At 49.8% G+C, this 16,384-nt stretch overlaps 1 protein-coding gene across 1 annotated transcript; it reads right to left on the bottom strand.

The window, feature by feature from the left end:
- Positions 1-2,917: 2,917 nt before the first annotated feature.
- Positions 2,918-9,868, bottom strand: POU3F2 (POU class 3 homeobox 2). Its single transcript, XM_037844543.1, has one exon. The coding sequence runs from the start codon at positions 9,651-9,653 to the stop codon at positions 8,334-8,336; it is 1,320 nt and encodes a 439-aa protein (XP_037700471.1). The 5' UTR covers positions 9,654-9,868; the 3' UTR covers positions 2,918-8,333.
- Positions 9,869-16,384: the final 6,516 nt, after the last annotated feature.

Genomic DNA, 16,384 nt, shown 5'->3' on the forward strand with positions numbered 1-16,384 from the left:
GTAGACAGGCGGGCGATGCCGCGTCGGAGCAGGTGTGGGATCTGCGTCTGCTTGGACGCGGCCAGAGCCGGGAGCGCATCTGGGGCGCAGGATGGGGCAGGGGCGGCGGGCCCTGCTCTGGGAGACGCGGCTGCGCGGGCGGGAGGAAAATAATAAATAACAGACGCCTCTTCCAAGCCGAGGCCCACATCAAAGTTGGGACCCCACGAGGGCCGTGCAGTTCACTGCGTTTGGGTCAGCGTTATATTCCAGGGGCAAATAAAGTAATTTGAACATGCACCAACAGTTTTCCATAAAATACGAGTTAAAAGAAGTAATAGAACTAATCACTGTCTCCTCAAATCAAGTAGAAAACATTTCAATGCACTAATTAGAGTAATTAGAATAATAAGCCTCTGCCTATATGTGGTAAGACAATGTGTACAAACAACTTTATTTAATGTATACTGGTAATCAGCGATGCGTGCCTGCTTGAATGCTTAGCGCAATAAAACTACCCTCCGTCCGCCCAAACAATCAAATACAAATTAGTTTAATGATTGTGCCTGCTGAATGTCTTAGAAATCCACAGGCAGAGGCGAGTAAATAGAAGCATCCTTGTTTGCGTGCGTCCCCGCCCGGGCTGGCCACGAGGCCCGGTGAGTGGCCGCGGGCGGGCGCGGCGGGAGCGAGCAGGAGGCTCCGGCGGTCCCGGCGGAAGCCAGGCCGGGCGCCAGCACAGACCTGTGCCCCGCGGGAGACCCTGCTTCTACATCTGGCCGCCTTCCCACCCCTCCTCCGCCAGCTTCCTGCTTCCGCGGCCTCGCCGCACACTGCGGCCCCTTGCGCCCCTGCCCCCGCCTGGCCTCGCCTCCTCTGGTAGGCGAAAGGCCGCGTTAGGACTCCCAGCGCCGGTCTGCGAGCTTTTTAAGCGCTGTGTGATTTCCTCCCGCCGGGCGAACTCCTCCCAGGGGCCTCGGAGGGCTGAGAGGCGCGTCCGCCAGCCTGGCAGGTACCCAGCCCGCGGAGAAGGACGCCAGGCCTCGTGTCCTGCGGAGCAGACCCTCCTTAGTCGCGGCCCGCAGCTCTGGAGAGGGGTGACAGGGAGGCCAGACAGGCTCCCAGGTTCCCTTCGCTGGAGAACTGACTTTTCTCCTGTACAGCCATAAGAGCGACTTCAGGCCCAGATGGGAATAGTAGCTTTCCGGGGATTTGGAGTTTCGTTTTCCCCGTGCTCCAGCACTTGGAAAGTGGTTCCTCTCCATTGGAGGCCAGGAGCCGAGGTCAAGCGCAGCCAAGAAGTTTGAGGGGTGGGAGCTGATGAGCACAAGCTTCAGAACTTCGCCTGTCAGCTCTCGGCTCTTCTCTCCACAACCCGTCCCACACCCCAACAGGAAAACCCCAAATCATTCTACTTCACAGGCAGCAGTTCCCTTTCTCCTCCCCAATTTTCCTGCAGTTGCCTCCTCTACCCTCTTCTCTTGGGGCACCGTCTCCACGATTCCCTCACCCATGCAGGAACAACTTCCTGGGCCCGACTTTGCAGAGCTCGGAGGAAAAGTCGCGCGGGCAGAAAGCTAGGAGATTCACTCGCTCCTGGGCCCTCCACCCCCCAGCCACCCCCGCACCCCACTGCACCTCTGCCCCAGCCACGGGCGCCCCCAGAGAGGCGCTGCCAAGTCGTCGCGTCTACGTCCAAATTCCCTGAGGACGGCGACCCCAAAGCATTTGCCTTTCTCCTCACCACATCTAGCCTCAGCTTGGGGTGAGTGAATCTAGCGATTGTCGCCCCCGCCCCGCCCCTATACGGATTTCCCTGGAGAAGGAGAAACATATAATGGCCCGCGACGTCTGGGCTGCGCCCGCCCCTCTCCTGAGATCCGGGCGTCGGAGCCCGGGGAGACGCAGAGAAGCCTGGATTTCCAGGCAAACACACAGGGGTTGTTTGCAGCGTCCCAGAGCGAAGGCCAGGCTGGGCAGAAGCGGGGTGCATATAAGAATGCCCGGCTCCTTCACTTCTCTCTGCTCTCTGGGCGGACGAGCCAGGCCGTCTGGGCCTTCCTTTCCTGAGGTGGGGGGCGCGCTGCGAGACCCAGGCTCCTGCTTTCCGTCCCAGATGCTGGCGGGCGGCACGCTTGCCAGCCTGGCCCAGTCAAAGGCTCTGCAAAGGCACTAAAACAACTTTGAACGGATATTTTGTTAGGGGGACAACAACAAAAAGTTACCAATGTCAAATAATTCTCTTCAGAATCATGTGCTGTGGAATATAAAAATTCCTCTAACGGAAAGAGATTTAACAGGGGGAAGGGAATGAGCTCCTAACATTACCCATATGGATTTGCCTGAACCTTATAAAAGCCCAGTGATTTACAATGACTAATTTGTATTAGAAACCCACAAAAACTTTTTCCCCACTCGTCTGTCAAATTCTATGGCCATATTTTTTGGTGTGTCGATTTTATTTTCTTTTCAAACAACGAACCCAGAGGACTCACGAGTGGGAGGAAAATTACATACTCCAAATCAAGAGGATGCTGATTCAAATTACTCGACAGCGAGGTTTCCTCCTGCTGTCGTTCGGCACACGGAGAGTTAATCATATACAATGTATAACAATTAAAGTCCCCTCCATATTGCTCAGATGGGGTCCTAACACTCCTCTGTCTTTCGAAAATCAGTGGCAAGTGCGTCCTTGTGGGGCATTTATTTCCTTCTCTCTTCTAGGCGACAGCTCCCCATTCTGAGAGCAGAGAGCTGTTTGCCGCCAGCTACAAGCCACTCCAAGAGTCCAGGCTCCTCATGCACACCGCACATGGAAGTTTCTCCCCCCACCCACAAATCCCAGACAAAGAGCTATAAAAACTCAGAAAGACGTGGAAGGAATAAACTTTAAGATATAGATGCACTTTTACTGGTGTATTAAATAACATTGCAGACATTTTTTTAAAAGTACTAACACATCTTAATGTTATCAACAACCAGAATTCTAGGAACAATAAGAGAAGCCAGGGTTGTTTTGATGGATTATGATGTTTCTAAAATCTCTAACAGCTAAGCCAAGCAGAGTTGTTATTAGGGTAAAGGGAAGGTACTACATGAAAAATTTAATTACCTTTTGAAAAAAATAAAGGAGGGAAGAAATTTCCTAGCTTCCCACCAAACATCAGAATGTGAAAATATTGTGGTTGCTTTTTTATCTCTATAACCAAGCAAAGCCTTAAAGAAGGCTAAAGAGCCATTTTTTGGGGGTGCTCCCTTAGCCCACCTATGGATAAGGGGGCATTGAAATAACACTGGCCTGAGTTCTGCAAATGTGAGTCAGTAGATTCCATGATTTGCTAGCTGGGTGGCAGGCCCCTGCCACTTTTGTATTGTTTCCCATCCTGAATAAAGTGGTGGGAATAGGTATCTGGAACCCTGGTTCTCTCCTATCATCATTCTTCCTGTTCAAAAGTTTAAAAAGTAAACTTTCCTGAAAAGGGAAACTATTTATATAAAACTTAGCTGTACATTCCATTAAGTCGTATTTCAAGATGCATAGTACTTCATGGTACTTCAAGATGCATCTTTTTCTTTTAATTTAAATAAGCACAGTTCCCTTTGCCTTACTCACTGAAATATACAAGCAGACCCAAGAAAACACTTTTACCTTTGACCCTCCCTTCACCATCCTTTCATTTTCTGGATAAGTTGTTCTTTACCTCATTCTTTAACAGACATGTCCAAGAATTCAGTAGAATCTAGAACAGAGTTCTATGAATTGATGAGAAATCAACAAATACATATCACAGAGACCAGTGATAAAAAGATAATTTCTCTCACCCAGCTCCCTGGGACTACTCAAACTGCTTTCAAAACAAGGCAAATGAAAGGCAACGAACACAACACATAGACCTACATGCACAGGTACCAATGCACCCAAAAGCCAGTTTTTTCCATTGTTGCTGTTACATCTCTTTCATGTTGCTTTTGGAGAAATAAAAAAGATAGAAAGATGAGTGCCTTTATCAGAGCCATTTCAGGAGAAAATTTGCCAACCAGTACGCGGTCTGGTAGGAGGAGGAGGGGAAGGAGAAGAGAAGATTGCTTTTGTTGCTGCCATCTGAAATATAAAGGGGGTTACTTCATGGGAACGAGAGTGTTTAGAAGTAAAGTGCCATGCATTCTATTATTTGTGGCCATTCCCTTCATCTGACCTCAACATAACTCTTTTACACATTCCCATTTCTCCCCCATCTCACACCATCAATTTAAAAAGGATATATTTTGAGGAAATTTGGGGGCTCTTTCAGGGTGGCCATATTTTTGTATTATTGTCTTTAGGGGAAAGAAAGAGGTTGTCATTGTGGCTACCCAACATCTTACAGAAGACTGCCGCACAATTTTTTTGCGGTGGCAGTGATGGGGTTTTTCACCTTAGTGTGTAGTAGTTTCCGCAAACCGGCAACGAAACTGCCTGAGTAGCCCTAGGATCTGAATGGCAAGCATGGATCCCAAACCACAGTCTGTCCGCTTAACACGTGATGGTTTCCAGTCAGTAGCCCCTGTGGCTAAGAACAAAAAAGCCTTCACAAGGTCCACTAAAATGCCCTGCAGAGGGCAGATGCTGCTTGTTTTCTGCCTACAATGGAGGACGGTATTGACCCAGAACTCAAATCTATACCCAGCTTAAACATTTTACCCATCAGCATGTCTGCGGTCACAAAACACTTCTTCTTTCTGTCACTTCTCATCCAGACTATTGATAAGATCATTTGGCCGAATCTGTTTGGGACCCGTGTAGTATTGACTAGGAGTTAGAAAAGATGATCAGATGTAATAAGCCCAGAAAATACCTTTCAAAATAGACCTTTATACTTATTAAGCCACTGTACCAAGGAAGACTTTAAATATATCACCAAACTTGTAAATGAATCCAACACTGCTTCGATTTCTCACTAACCTTAGAACTGATTTTGGTAAGTGTAGTGTTCCATCTAAGAGGGCCTGAAATAATTTGTTATTAGCATCACGGCTTGGCTATCTCCCATACGTCCCTTTTTTTCTTGTTTTAGAGCCTATTTGTCTGATGAGAAATAAACAGTATTGTATAAACCATTGCTCAATCCATCCTTTTCTGGAAACCTAACAGGAATAATATGTAGGACCTATTTCTGACCACTTGGTAAACAAACATATTGCATATTGTAATGGTTATTCTTTTGTTGAAAGGTATTTGTTCATTATTAAAAAAAAATAATCCCCTTAACTAAACCTTGCCTTTCTGTACATCCCAAATTATGGGAGGACATGCAATTAGAAATTAAAACCCACCAGTTCCATTGATGCTTCTCCCCAAAAATCACATTTGGATAAATTAAAACTAATCTGGAAAGAATATGCAGAGATACTTGCATATATTTAAAGTGAACAAACATCCCTTTGTCAGACCATCAAATGGCAAATTGAAGCTCAAATCCAATGACCATTTCGATTACTGCTACACATGTAAGACTGAAAGATTTGGGGCTGATAGTTTTTGCAAAGAAAAGTGAATCAGAACAGTAGTCTCAATTTTAAAAAGCTCTGAAAGTTATAAACATGAAACCTGGCAGTATATGCATAAAATTTATTCCAAAACTTCATGAAGTATAAAGGAAGGGAAGTGCGTTACACACAACTCAAACTCAGTCAGTATAAGATCTAGGTTTTTTTCCCCCTTTAAAAGTTGGCACTATCTTTAAAAATAAAATAAAGATATTTCAATAATTAGAACAAACTATGAAGGTATTGTGCATTTCTGTTTTATGTAGATAATAAAATATTACTTTAACATAAATATATAAGGATCTCTGCGTTTTTATTTTTCCCCACAAGCACAACCAAATGTACCAAAACAAATTATTTTTAAAGAGACTGAACCAAAAAAAAAATTACATCCCATATAGATTTTGCTCACCTACTTATTTAAAGCTACAGAAAAACAGTTTCCAGAACCTTTTTGCTTTAAAAGAAATAAATATACATTGAGGCAGGCCACTTAAAAATGATATGAAAATATTTCCCTGGGTAGCATTAAAAAAAAAAAAAAGAAAAATAGACAAAGAAACATTTAAACTATTTCTGCATTTCAAAAGACAGATATTAAACATATATACATAGTGGTAAGGTTCAGTGGTAACTTTCTTCTTAGTAAACCTATGAGAGTTAGAGGAGTTATACACACATCCCCTGAACTCCAGCTTTTGACCTTACCCACTTGGTAATAAGTATCTGAAAATTCATTTCCTCCCTTTACCATTGGCTATTTGCCCTGCTCTGGATTGCTTCACTAAGGGCCAATCCCCACACTTCAGGAACAAGCAGCGTGATGCACCTTCAAGCAGCTCGGTGCCCATCTCCTTGTGACATTCGTTGGGGGAAATGAAATAAAGGCAAATAAATATGCCCATTATAAGTCACCATTTATCTTGCAAAAACATTGAAAATGAAACAATCACAGGTGTTTGAAAAGACAATATAAAACGTATTTCCTAAAACCTTAACTACAGAGTGCAGCGCTAATCTGAAGCAGAACTGTAATTTTATGGTAGTGAGAGTTTAATTTTTTAAAATAAAAATTTGTCAAATACCTAATCAGAAAATAAAACCCCCAAACTTTTAAGATTAATAAAAAGTGTTTTCCCTTCTAGTGCCCTTTTGTGCTGATGATTTAAAAAATTTTTTTTAACTGATCACAGTTTAATGGTATTTATTTTCAATACAGTTACAAGGTTTTGTTTTTTTCTCTCCTAGATTTCCCAGTAGTCTTTTGTTTTGGGAGTTAACCATTTTCCATCAAAATAAGGTCAAAAACACACTTAAAACTATTAACAAAGGGGAGAAAAGGAAGGATTGAAAATATCAATTTTTTCACTTCATTTGGCTTCCTAGTGAAAGAGGGAAGAAAAAAAGCCATTCAAGTCATACTAGTATTTTCTGCAATAAATTGTGGAAGAAGAGGGTGTGGGAATCTAAATATGATTTGAAAAACAAATGAGCCAGTGAAGACAAAACCTGTCTACTCAGTGGAGATATTCTATGTATGCATGTGGGTATTTGTGTCCTAAGAAACACAGTCTGTGCATACACCATTAAGTTTCTGGGTTATTTTCTTTATGTTTTTTTTTTTTTTTTAAAGGCTATTTGAGGAACAAAATTTAACAGCTGCTGTCAGCACTTAATTCCTCATAATTAAGTTATTAGAACTGAAGGCAGAGAACTATAAAGGAGTGTCTGAAGATTTATATTTCTCTAGTTCTCTTCAAAGTGCCACTTTCTGTTGGACAACTCTGGAAATATATTTAACCTCCACATTTCCTTTGAGCTGGTTCACAATGGGCCTGCCTGATAAAATGAAGCAATCAGTCACTCACTATTGATTTTTCTTTTTCTCTCCTGCATAACCTCCCCCCAAAACACTGCATGAAAATGAAGTTTACTTTGTGGCTGGTAGTATAACCAATACTTGGTTCTCATTTTTATATATTCCCAACTGTATTCCTGCCTCAGATAAAGCGGGTAGATCATGCACATTTCTTGAAAGCAGAAATATATTTCTTTTCCATGAAGCCAATCGTTTTGCTTTGGTAAAATGAACAAATAAACGTTACACCAATGTGAGGGGGTCTAAGGGTAACCAAAGTTCACCAACAGTAGGAAGAAAAGGGACAACGCAAGAGCATTTGGAAAGGAGAGCGGCCAAGAGCTGGCTTCAACTCCGCTGAATGAAACGAAACAAAACAAAAACAAAAAATTTCAAAGTTAACGGTGGGGAGAAAGAAAAAAGCATTTTTCATGAATTTGTTGTAAACTCCAATTTTCTTGCAGTGCAAATTTATGTGGTTAAATTTTGCCTACATCAAAGAATGTGTGTATTTTTTCCTCTCTGCTGATGGGGATCCACATTAAATAAACACAGCAGCATGTGCCAACTCCGAGCATCAGGAAGCTGCGTTTTGTGTTTATCACGGTTTACGGATTTTTTTTTCTTTTTGGTAATTTATTTAGTTTTGCCAGTTATTTATCTCAGTGCTTATCATCTCTCTTTCTCTCTCTCTATCATACACTCCTCACTCTCTCTATGAGACATTCCACTCCATTGCCTGGGTACTCGCCTGTAAAGGTCAAAACACATCATTACACCTGCTACCGTTTAAAGGATAGTCCAGTGCCTTAGTTGCTTTCCTTGATCACTTTTTTTTCTTTATAAGGGACGGGGAAATAATTAAAAATAAAAGAACAATCAGAAGTTAGAAGGAACAGGGGGGCTGGAAAGGGGCCACGGACGGAAGGGGAGGGGGAGCCCCGCGCTCTGCCCCTCCCCCCGCTCGAGTTCACTGGACGGGCGTCTGCACCCCGTGGTGTGGTGGCGTGTCCCTACTACCCCCGTACACATCCTCGGCGCCCGGCAGAGTCCCTCCGGGAGGGGTCATCCTTTTCTCTTTCTGTCTCCTGTTACAAAACCAAACTCTCACCACCTCCTTCTCCAGCTGTAAGCTGTCCGCGAGGGAGGTGATCTCCTGGGCCGAGGGCTTGGGGCATTTGAGGAAATGGCTCTCCAGAGCCCCCTTGACGCTCACCTCGATGGAGGTCCTCTTTTTCCGCTTGCGCCCCTGCGCTGCGATCTTGTCTATGCTCGTGGGGCTGCCCGAGGACGAGTCCGCCTCCTCCAACCACTTGTTCAACAAAGGCTTCAGCTTGCACATGTTCTTGAAGCTCAGCTGCAGGGCCTCAAACCTGCAGATGGTGGTCTGCGAGAACACGTTGCCGTACAGGGTGCCCAGAGCCAGCCCCACGTCCGCTTGGGTAAATCCCAGTTTGATACGCCGCTGTTTGAACTGCTTTGCGAACTGCTCCAGATCGTCCGAGGTCGGCGTGTCCTCGTCTGAATGCGGGTCGTGGTGCGCGCCGGGGTGGCCCGGCGGGCCCTGCGGGGGAGGCGGGGGCGGCGGCGGCTGCTGGTGCGGATGCGAGTGCGGGTGCGGGTGATGGTCGGCGTGGTGCTGCTCGTCGTGCGCGTCCCGCAGGCCGTGGTGGTGCAGCCCCGCCGGCTGCCCGCCTGCGCCCAGCATGCCGTTCACGGTGAAGCTGGGCTGCGAGTAGAGCAAGCCGCCGTTGGACGCTCCCATGGAGGGCGGGAGGTGAGCTGCGGCCGCCGCGCTCCGCCATGCCCCGGGCCCCGGGTGGTGGTTGGCGGCGTGGTGCACCAGATGCGGCGGCCGCTGCTGCTGTTGCTGCTGCTGCTGCTGCTGTTGCTGCTGTTGCTGCTGTTGCTGGTGCTGCTGCTGCAGGGCGCCTTGCCCGTGCAGCTCGTCGCCGCGACCGCCCTGCTGCACCACCACCGAGGGCTTGATGTCCGGCTGGCCCAGAGGGCTGGTGGACCACGGGGAGCCGTCGCCGCCGCCCCCGCCGCCGCCCCCGCCCCCGCCGCCACCTCCCCCGCCGCCGCCGCCGTGGGACAGCGCGGTGATCCACTGGTGAGCGTGGCTGAGCGGATGCCCGTTGCTCTGCAGAGCGCCGTAGTCGCCCTGCACCAGGCTCTGCGCCTCGCGGTAGCCCCCCGCGCCCTGCTGCATGCCGCCCGGCGGCTCGGCGTGCACGATGGAGGCGCTGGAGGTGAGCAGGCTGTAGTGGTTAGACGCTGCGGTCGCCATGACTCTCGGAGCCGGACTGAGCGCGCCGGTTAAAGGAGCCGCGCATTTGACAGTTACTTTTTCGCCTCGGGCTCCCTTGCCTCGCTCGCTCTCTTTCTCTCTCCTTTCTCTTTCTATCCCAGCGGGCAGCTCCGACGCCCGCTCCAACGCCTTCTGTTGCTGCTTCTGCTATTGCTGCCGCCTCCCGCCTCCCGCCTGCCCGCCCGCTCTCGCTCTGTTTCTCCTTCTCTCCCTCCTTCTCGCTCTCGCTCACTCTCAGACTCGCTCCGCGCTCCCCCCTCTCCCTGCTCTCTCCAGCTCTCTCCCGCTCTCTTGGCAGAACCCGCTCGCAGCGGCACGCGCCTGGGCCCCGCCTCCTCCGCCCCCTCCCATTGGCTCTGCGCCCTTTGATTTACGTGGATACCGCTAGCAACCTCCTAGGCCGGCGCCACTGATTGGTGCAGGGCTGTCCCCTCCCTCTCCTCTGGGCGCCTAGTCCTCCTTGCCCTCCTCCTCTGGGTCCCCCCCACCCCTCGCCTCGCGATTCAGCTTCTCTCCATCCTTACTCCTCCCTCTTCTCCCCCCGACCCGGCCTCCTCCGCCCCTCTCGGACGGGCTCCGCCCCCTTCTGTCTCCCAGGCAAAAAAAGCGGGTAGGGGGGCGGCCGCGGCGCTGTTATCGACCATTGCCACTTGGAGGATTTGGATTGGGGGGTGGGGTCCACCTTCTTCTCTCAATAGGATGTGGGGGGAGGGGGTGGGAGCAGGAGAAAGACTGGGTCGCAATGAGCCAGCGGGAGTCGGATTTTTATTCACTTCAGGACACATAAACACACACCAGCGTCTCTTAAACCTAGCTCCAGGAACCAGACTTGTCCCCAGTTGCAGTCTCCTTTTTCCCCACGGTTAGAATTCAGTGCCCAGTTGCCTCTTGCTCCAGGGTGTGGGCACTCTTTTGACCAGAATGAAGATCCTCCCCTCCCACCCCACCCCGCCGCTAACGCAGGCGATCTCTTTTTTAGGTTCCGGGCCCAACTTTTCCCCAGTCCCTCGGCTAAAAGACCATGCGAGAGGCAGACTTCGCTCGCGTCATGGCTGGTGAGCCGCTCCGGTTAAGGCGCGGACTTGTCTGCTCAGACTGTGCAGCGGTCTGGACTGAAAACAAAACTTAGTCTCTCTGTTAGATTCACACACTTGGGTGCGCGTACAGTTTGGTTTTAGAAAACTAGGAACCTTCGTGAGCAGATATTTGCCTCTTGCGAGTCTGCAGGAGCGCTGGCGACGGGCGCGGCCACTGGGTGCGGCCCACGGTCACTCCGTCAAGGCGGGCGGCGGGGGACTCCGTGCGCGTTTTCCTCCGCTCCTGGAGCTTTTCAGCGCGACTTTCCCGTTAACTGCCTCGAAAGAGAGGACGAGTGTGAGAGATGCATTGATGCTAAGAGAACCTTACTAACCAGTAACTTCTGTGGGCGCCAGCGAGTGGTTAAATTGGTCTAACCCAGCTCTCAGCCACTCAGTGGGCAAACTCCCTGCTCAGCCTTTAGCCGTCACCTCCAGAGGCAAGATCGCGGGACTGTGTACCCAGCCCTAAGCGCTCTGTGCCAAGCGTGAGCGCGTCGCGCCTTCAGTTCCCTCGCCACCGGGAGCAAGTGCCCGCCACAGGTTTCGGAGCCTGCGATCCCTGTAGGAGGGACTCGGGCGCTAACGGTGGCTGGAGCTGTGGGACCGCCATTTAGGCCGGCTGTGCGGCACGGACTCTGCAAAGCTAATCAAAAAGTCGCTGCTGGGTAGCAAAGACCCTGGAGAAAGTGAATCGCGCTCCAATCTCCCACCCCCGGCCCCACGCGTTGTGAGCTTGTGAGAGAAGCCAAATCAACGCTCAGGGGGAGCACTTTGGGGCCTCCAATCGCCTTAATCGAGACAGCAGAGTGAAGCGGGCCAGAGAATTCATCATGACTAACAAGGAGCGGAGCTCTCTGGGGAGTGGCTGAGCTGTTTACAAATCACCACGTTGAGCACCCGCCCGGGCAAGGCACTTTGGCTGAGAATTTCCACGTGTTCTGTGTTTATGAGCGTGTGTGGGAGAGAGAAATGCTTAGGGGAGGGGCGAGCCCTAGACCGCCAGCAGGAAGAACCTGCACCCCCCCCCCCCACGCGCGCACCCGCGCGGCAAGGCTAGCACACAGCGTGGCGCCGGGTTCCAGCGCAAGCGCCGAGCCTCTCCGGCCTCGCGCCCGGGAGCTGAATTCTGTAACTTTGCCCGGCTAGTGGGGAGGGGAGAGTGTTGGGCGGGGGTGGAGGTTGGTTGAGTCCGAGCCTCGGAGCGCGCAGACTCTGCGGCTGGCACCCGTGTCTCTCCCGGAGGGAGTGGAGGGGCCGGGCGGCTGGCAGGACCGCCTTCTCTGTACCGCCCCGTGTCGCGCGCGCGTTTTAGGCACTCGGCTCTCCCGTCCAGGCTCAGCGCTCCTTCGGATGGAAGGATCAGGGCTGCCGGGAACCGCAGCATCCGAGTGCTCAGCAGCTCGCCCCAACTCTTCCTGGGGCAGGTGTCTTTTTTTTTTTCCTGGATTTGATTTCACATTTCTCGAGGGACAAGGCCCTTTGCAGCCCGTGGGGTGATAAATTTCGGGGGAAGAAAGAGGTTTCCAGACGCATCTCCAAGGAAGCAAAGCGGCCGGGCTCCCACTGTCCGGTCTCCTTAGCTCGAAGAGTCCCCTTTTATCACCCCTCTCAATCCCGGGCATGGGGCGCTGGGCGGTAGGGTGCGAACATAGGCTGCAGGTGGACACCAAAACTTCCTGTCTGGGATGGGATTTCACTGACGATTACTGTTCGGAGATCCAACCACGTTGACGTCCCAGATGTCCACTCCAGACCCCCACCTTACCCCCCCCCCCCCCCATCCCGGCCTCATTTCTCAGGCGGACGACGGAGCCGAGAAGTTCCCAACAGAGTAAGCCCGGGTAGTTGTACCAGGTTAACACGCCCAATAAATCCCAGGGGAAACACAAAGCATTGCCCTTCCCCGAGGGCCTTGGTCTTTGCACCCTACCCCCACCCTCGGAACAGGCCCAGTCAAGCAACCCGCGGAGCAGGGCGCGCACAGCAGCTCCGGGCACCATCTCCCTCCTCCCTCCCCCGCCTCCGGGCTCGGCTGCTGGGGGCCGGGTTGGCGCGGACGCCGAGTCCAGAGCGGCCTCGGGTTCCCAGTCTGCCTGCCGGCGCGGCGCCTCCCTGGGGCTTCCGGAACCTGGGCTCTTGCAGGTTTTAGCTCCAGATGGAGGCCTCTCCGCCCTCCCTCTTTCTCCCTCCCTTCTCTCCCACCACCCCCCTCCTCCGGCGCGGGCCCCTTTCTTTGGGGTTGACCCCTCCTCTGCAGAGTCCGCCTGTCTGCCCTGCCTTTCTCCGTCCGCATAAAAGCACACTGAAGGTGTCTCCGGCAGACACCTTCAGGTTTTGATTCAGCTCATTCCTTTTCACTGTTCAAAGCAGCTGTTCAAATACAGAGGCTGCTTACATTGACGTGAAGAGGATTTCAAACAACCCTAAAATGCTTTGAACTGACAAGGCGTCTTGATATGTCCCTCACGCCAGCACAGTTCCGGGAGATCACTAGTGAGGACAACGGTTGAGCCCGCGGTTCATGCAGGCCTCGCCGCCCGGGTCCCCGGGACCCTGCCTCAAGGTCAGGCTCGAGGCCCTCTTTGAGGAGATTCTGCCGCTGGCACCAGCCCAGCTCCTTCCCCTAGGTTCCGAGGAAGGGATCTGCTCCGTCGATATCCTTAGCTGGAAGGCTGGTCTGAAGCAATGGTGCATACTCCCTCCTGCCGGGCTGTGCTGAGCCAACCGGAAACAACCCCACGTATCCGGGCTAAACCCGCACACTTTCACATTCCTCTAGAGAGTAAACCCGACCTGGGTCTCGGCAGCCTCCAGCCTCATAATCCAAGTCCCAAACAGAAATGAAATCAGTCTGCGTACACTCTTAACTTGAACTCTAACGTATTAACTCATTCGTCTAATAAACACACCCATTATCTGTGAAATATTATCTATGTATTTGTATGAACCAGGAATTAGAAAAAAAAAAACCGCTCTGTAATCACTCCCATACATTGAGCTGGAAGTACACAATTATTAAACCAGAGAGGAAGTGGTATTTATTTGATGGGTCTTAATTTAGTTCTTAATTATGTAGTACAAAGATAATAGAAATCAGGAAGAAAAGGGAACTCTCTTAGGAGGTGGGGGAAGTGAAGGCAGGAACTGGTTTAAACTTAGGGTAAATCTGCCCACTGGTGTTTCTTTTTTAATGTCTCCATCTTGGCAAAGAATTGTTTGAATCTCTGTTCCCTTGTTGTCCCAGTCATTCACTCCCATGCTTTCTGCTCTCCTGCTCTCTCCCACCGGTTATTTGATTTGGTGGAGAGACCCCCCCCCCCCCACACACACACACACTTTTGCAAGGAACTTTTTGCTGTGGGCCTACAGGATGACAAAACTGAGGCCCCGACTTCAGATTTCAGCTTTAAACAGCCAAGTCACAGAATGAGACAGCTTTAATGAAAGCTGCCTTAAAGTTAAGAACTGCAGCCTCAGGGATGCACTTATAAGGGAGCATGGAAAATAGCACTTCCAAGTTGCCAGTTTTGGGAAGAGATGTAGTAAACAGTTACCTAAAATAATGGAGAAAAATTAATATCTTTAATTATGTGGAAACATACTGTCTCCTGAATAAAAACATCTCATATAGATTCATTTAAATTACTATCCACACATACATTTTCCAAGTTCCTAAATGTGCATCTGTCTCCATGTCATATCACTGTCTCGAAGAAGGGGAAGTTTCCTAACAATTGCATCACCCCTTCTTCATATGCTTAGTAACTCTGTGTTTGTCCACTCCTCACATAACACTATTCTATTTTATCTTCACTACTGTTTAAAACAGTGAGATGTAATGTTCCAAGTTCAGTATTTGAAATGAAACTGTTTGAATTCATGGATATTAATCTCCACTTTTCTTTCAGTTCTGAATCTCATCATTAAAAATGATCCCCCCTTTGTAGTCGACAAGTGAATATTTTATAGACAGGCACGGCTTGAAGACTTCTAACACCACCTCACCCAGGCAGCCTAGCTGTTTCAGGGATTACTTTGAGTAATTTATCAAAGGAAGCCTGCTAAAATTTGAGTGGTGAATATGAGGCCTTAGGGGGAGAAAGCATATAGGACACATTCCATCAATGTGCAAGATAAATTCTATTTGGAGTTAATACAGCTTGTTTATATTGAAATCTCAGGAAGAGAACACGATGCGATTGGCGGCTCAGAGTTCGCCTTCCTGCAATTTCGTTTTCAAAGGACTAACAGCTAAATGACCTCCTACCAATGAAGCCAAAAGGGGTATTTTTTTTTTTTTCTCGCCTTAAAGCAGGTGGATTGCTGGCCGCCAGAAGGAGATGACAACGCTTTGATAAATTAAAGTGATTTCAACAGATATCTCCTTAGCTCTAAAGCGTTTGGAGATGTACTGAGATGAAGCCCTTACCGCAGCCCTTTCGCTCTCTCATCCTCTTGAGCCAATCTCTGAGACGCGGAAGGAAAGGGACCAGTACTCCAGCACACACCTGCGCATAGGCACCGGGTGGGGGTGGGGGCGTGCTCAGCTATTTCACCGCGGCGGTGTCCAAGGGCGGAGGCTGGGTCTGCATCGCTGGGGAAAACAAGGCTGCATTTAGTTCATTTGGGACTTTGATTCGCTTATACTGGTTGCACAGGACACGAATGCAAATCCCTTCTAAAGTGTAGGAGTGCACTTAACAATTGTGTTCTTTAGTGTCCGAGGGACTGCAGCCAGGGGGTGGCGGGGTGGGGTGGGGAATAGGGGGGTTGGAAAGCTGCACTGAAGAGAGATTTTTCTTGTGAGCAGTTAAATAACCACAGCAATAGTAACTGTGGACCTGGATTCTGCGGGCCCCTGCTGGGACTCTGAGTTTCAGATCTAGAATTTTAGGTACCTTTAGACAGCATAAAGTTAAGGGTGACTATTTTGTTTTAAAGACACTTTTCCAGAATGTGGGCCCTGAGAATATGGAGGCTGGCATAGGCCTGAAGAAGACTCAGAAAGAGGGAGCCTTGGACGGGTTGAAGTGGTGACCCCCTCGCTCCTCCTGTCTTTCCTGCGAGTTTTCGATAGTAATCCAGGGCAGCCGGGTCCCAGCATTAAATGCAAAATAGGAAAACAGGACGTAGCCCAGTAACAGGCCTGATCATATTAACGCCCTAGGTCAGAGGGAGAGAATAATGAATAGGCACCGAGCTCCCTTCGTGGAAGGGAACTTAATTAACCTTGGGAAAGCGAAAGAAAGCCAGAGATCATGCCTAGGACCGTGGTCTGAGGTGCTTATATTTACGTGTGGGGTTACATGTAGGCTGTAATCTGCTTTGTGCATTATACTAATGTTTTTTCTTTTCTTTCTTCTTTTTTTTTTTTAATCCACAGAAAAGTCGAGGTTTTTCCTCCTGAGGCACTTCCAACCACCCACACAAACCCGCAGAGGATTCTGCGGGAGCCGGGAAGCTTGGCCGGGAGGTTGTGTCCTGGCTTCAGCCTTCGTGGCGGATCAGCGGAGTTAGGGAGAAGAGACTGCGACGTCCCTGAGCCCTGGCCGGACCGTGGGAGGGCCCGCTACAGGCGGGAGTGGAGTGGGGGGTGGGGGGTGGGGGAAAGAGGGAACGTTCTACGGCTGC

This window comes from Choloepus didactylus, chromosome 7 (genome assembly GCF_015220235.1).
Source record: "Choloepus didactylus isolate mChoDid1 chromosome 7, mChoDid1.pri, whole genome shotgun sequence".
Lineage (NCBI taxonomy): Eukaryota > Metazoa > Chordata > Mammalia > Pilosa > Megalonychidae > Choloepus > Choloepus didactylus.

What these genes read in the sequence shown, in the direction of transcription:
- POU3F2 (XM_037844543.1), bottom strand. Translation starts at nt 9,653, where the DNA reads ATGGCGACCGCAGCGTCTAACCACTACAGCCTGCTCACCTCCAGCGCC.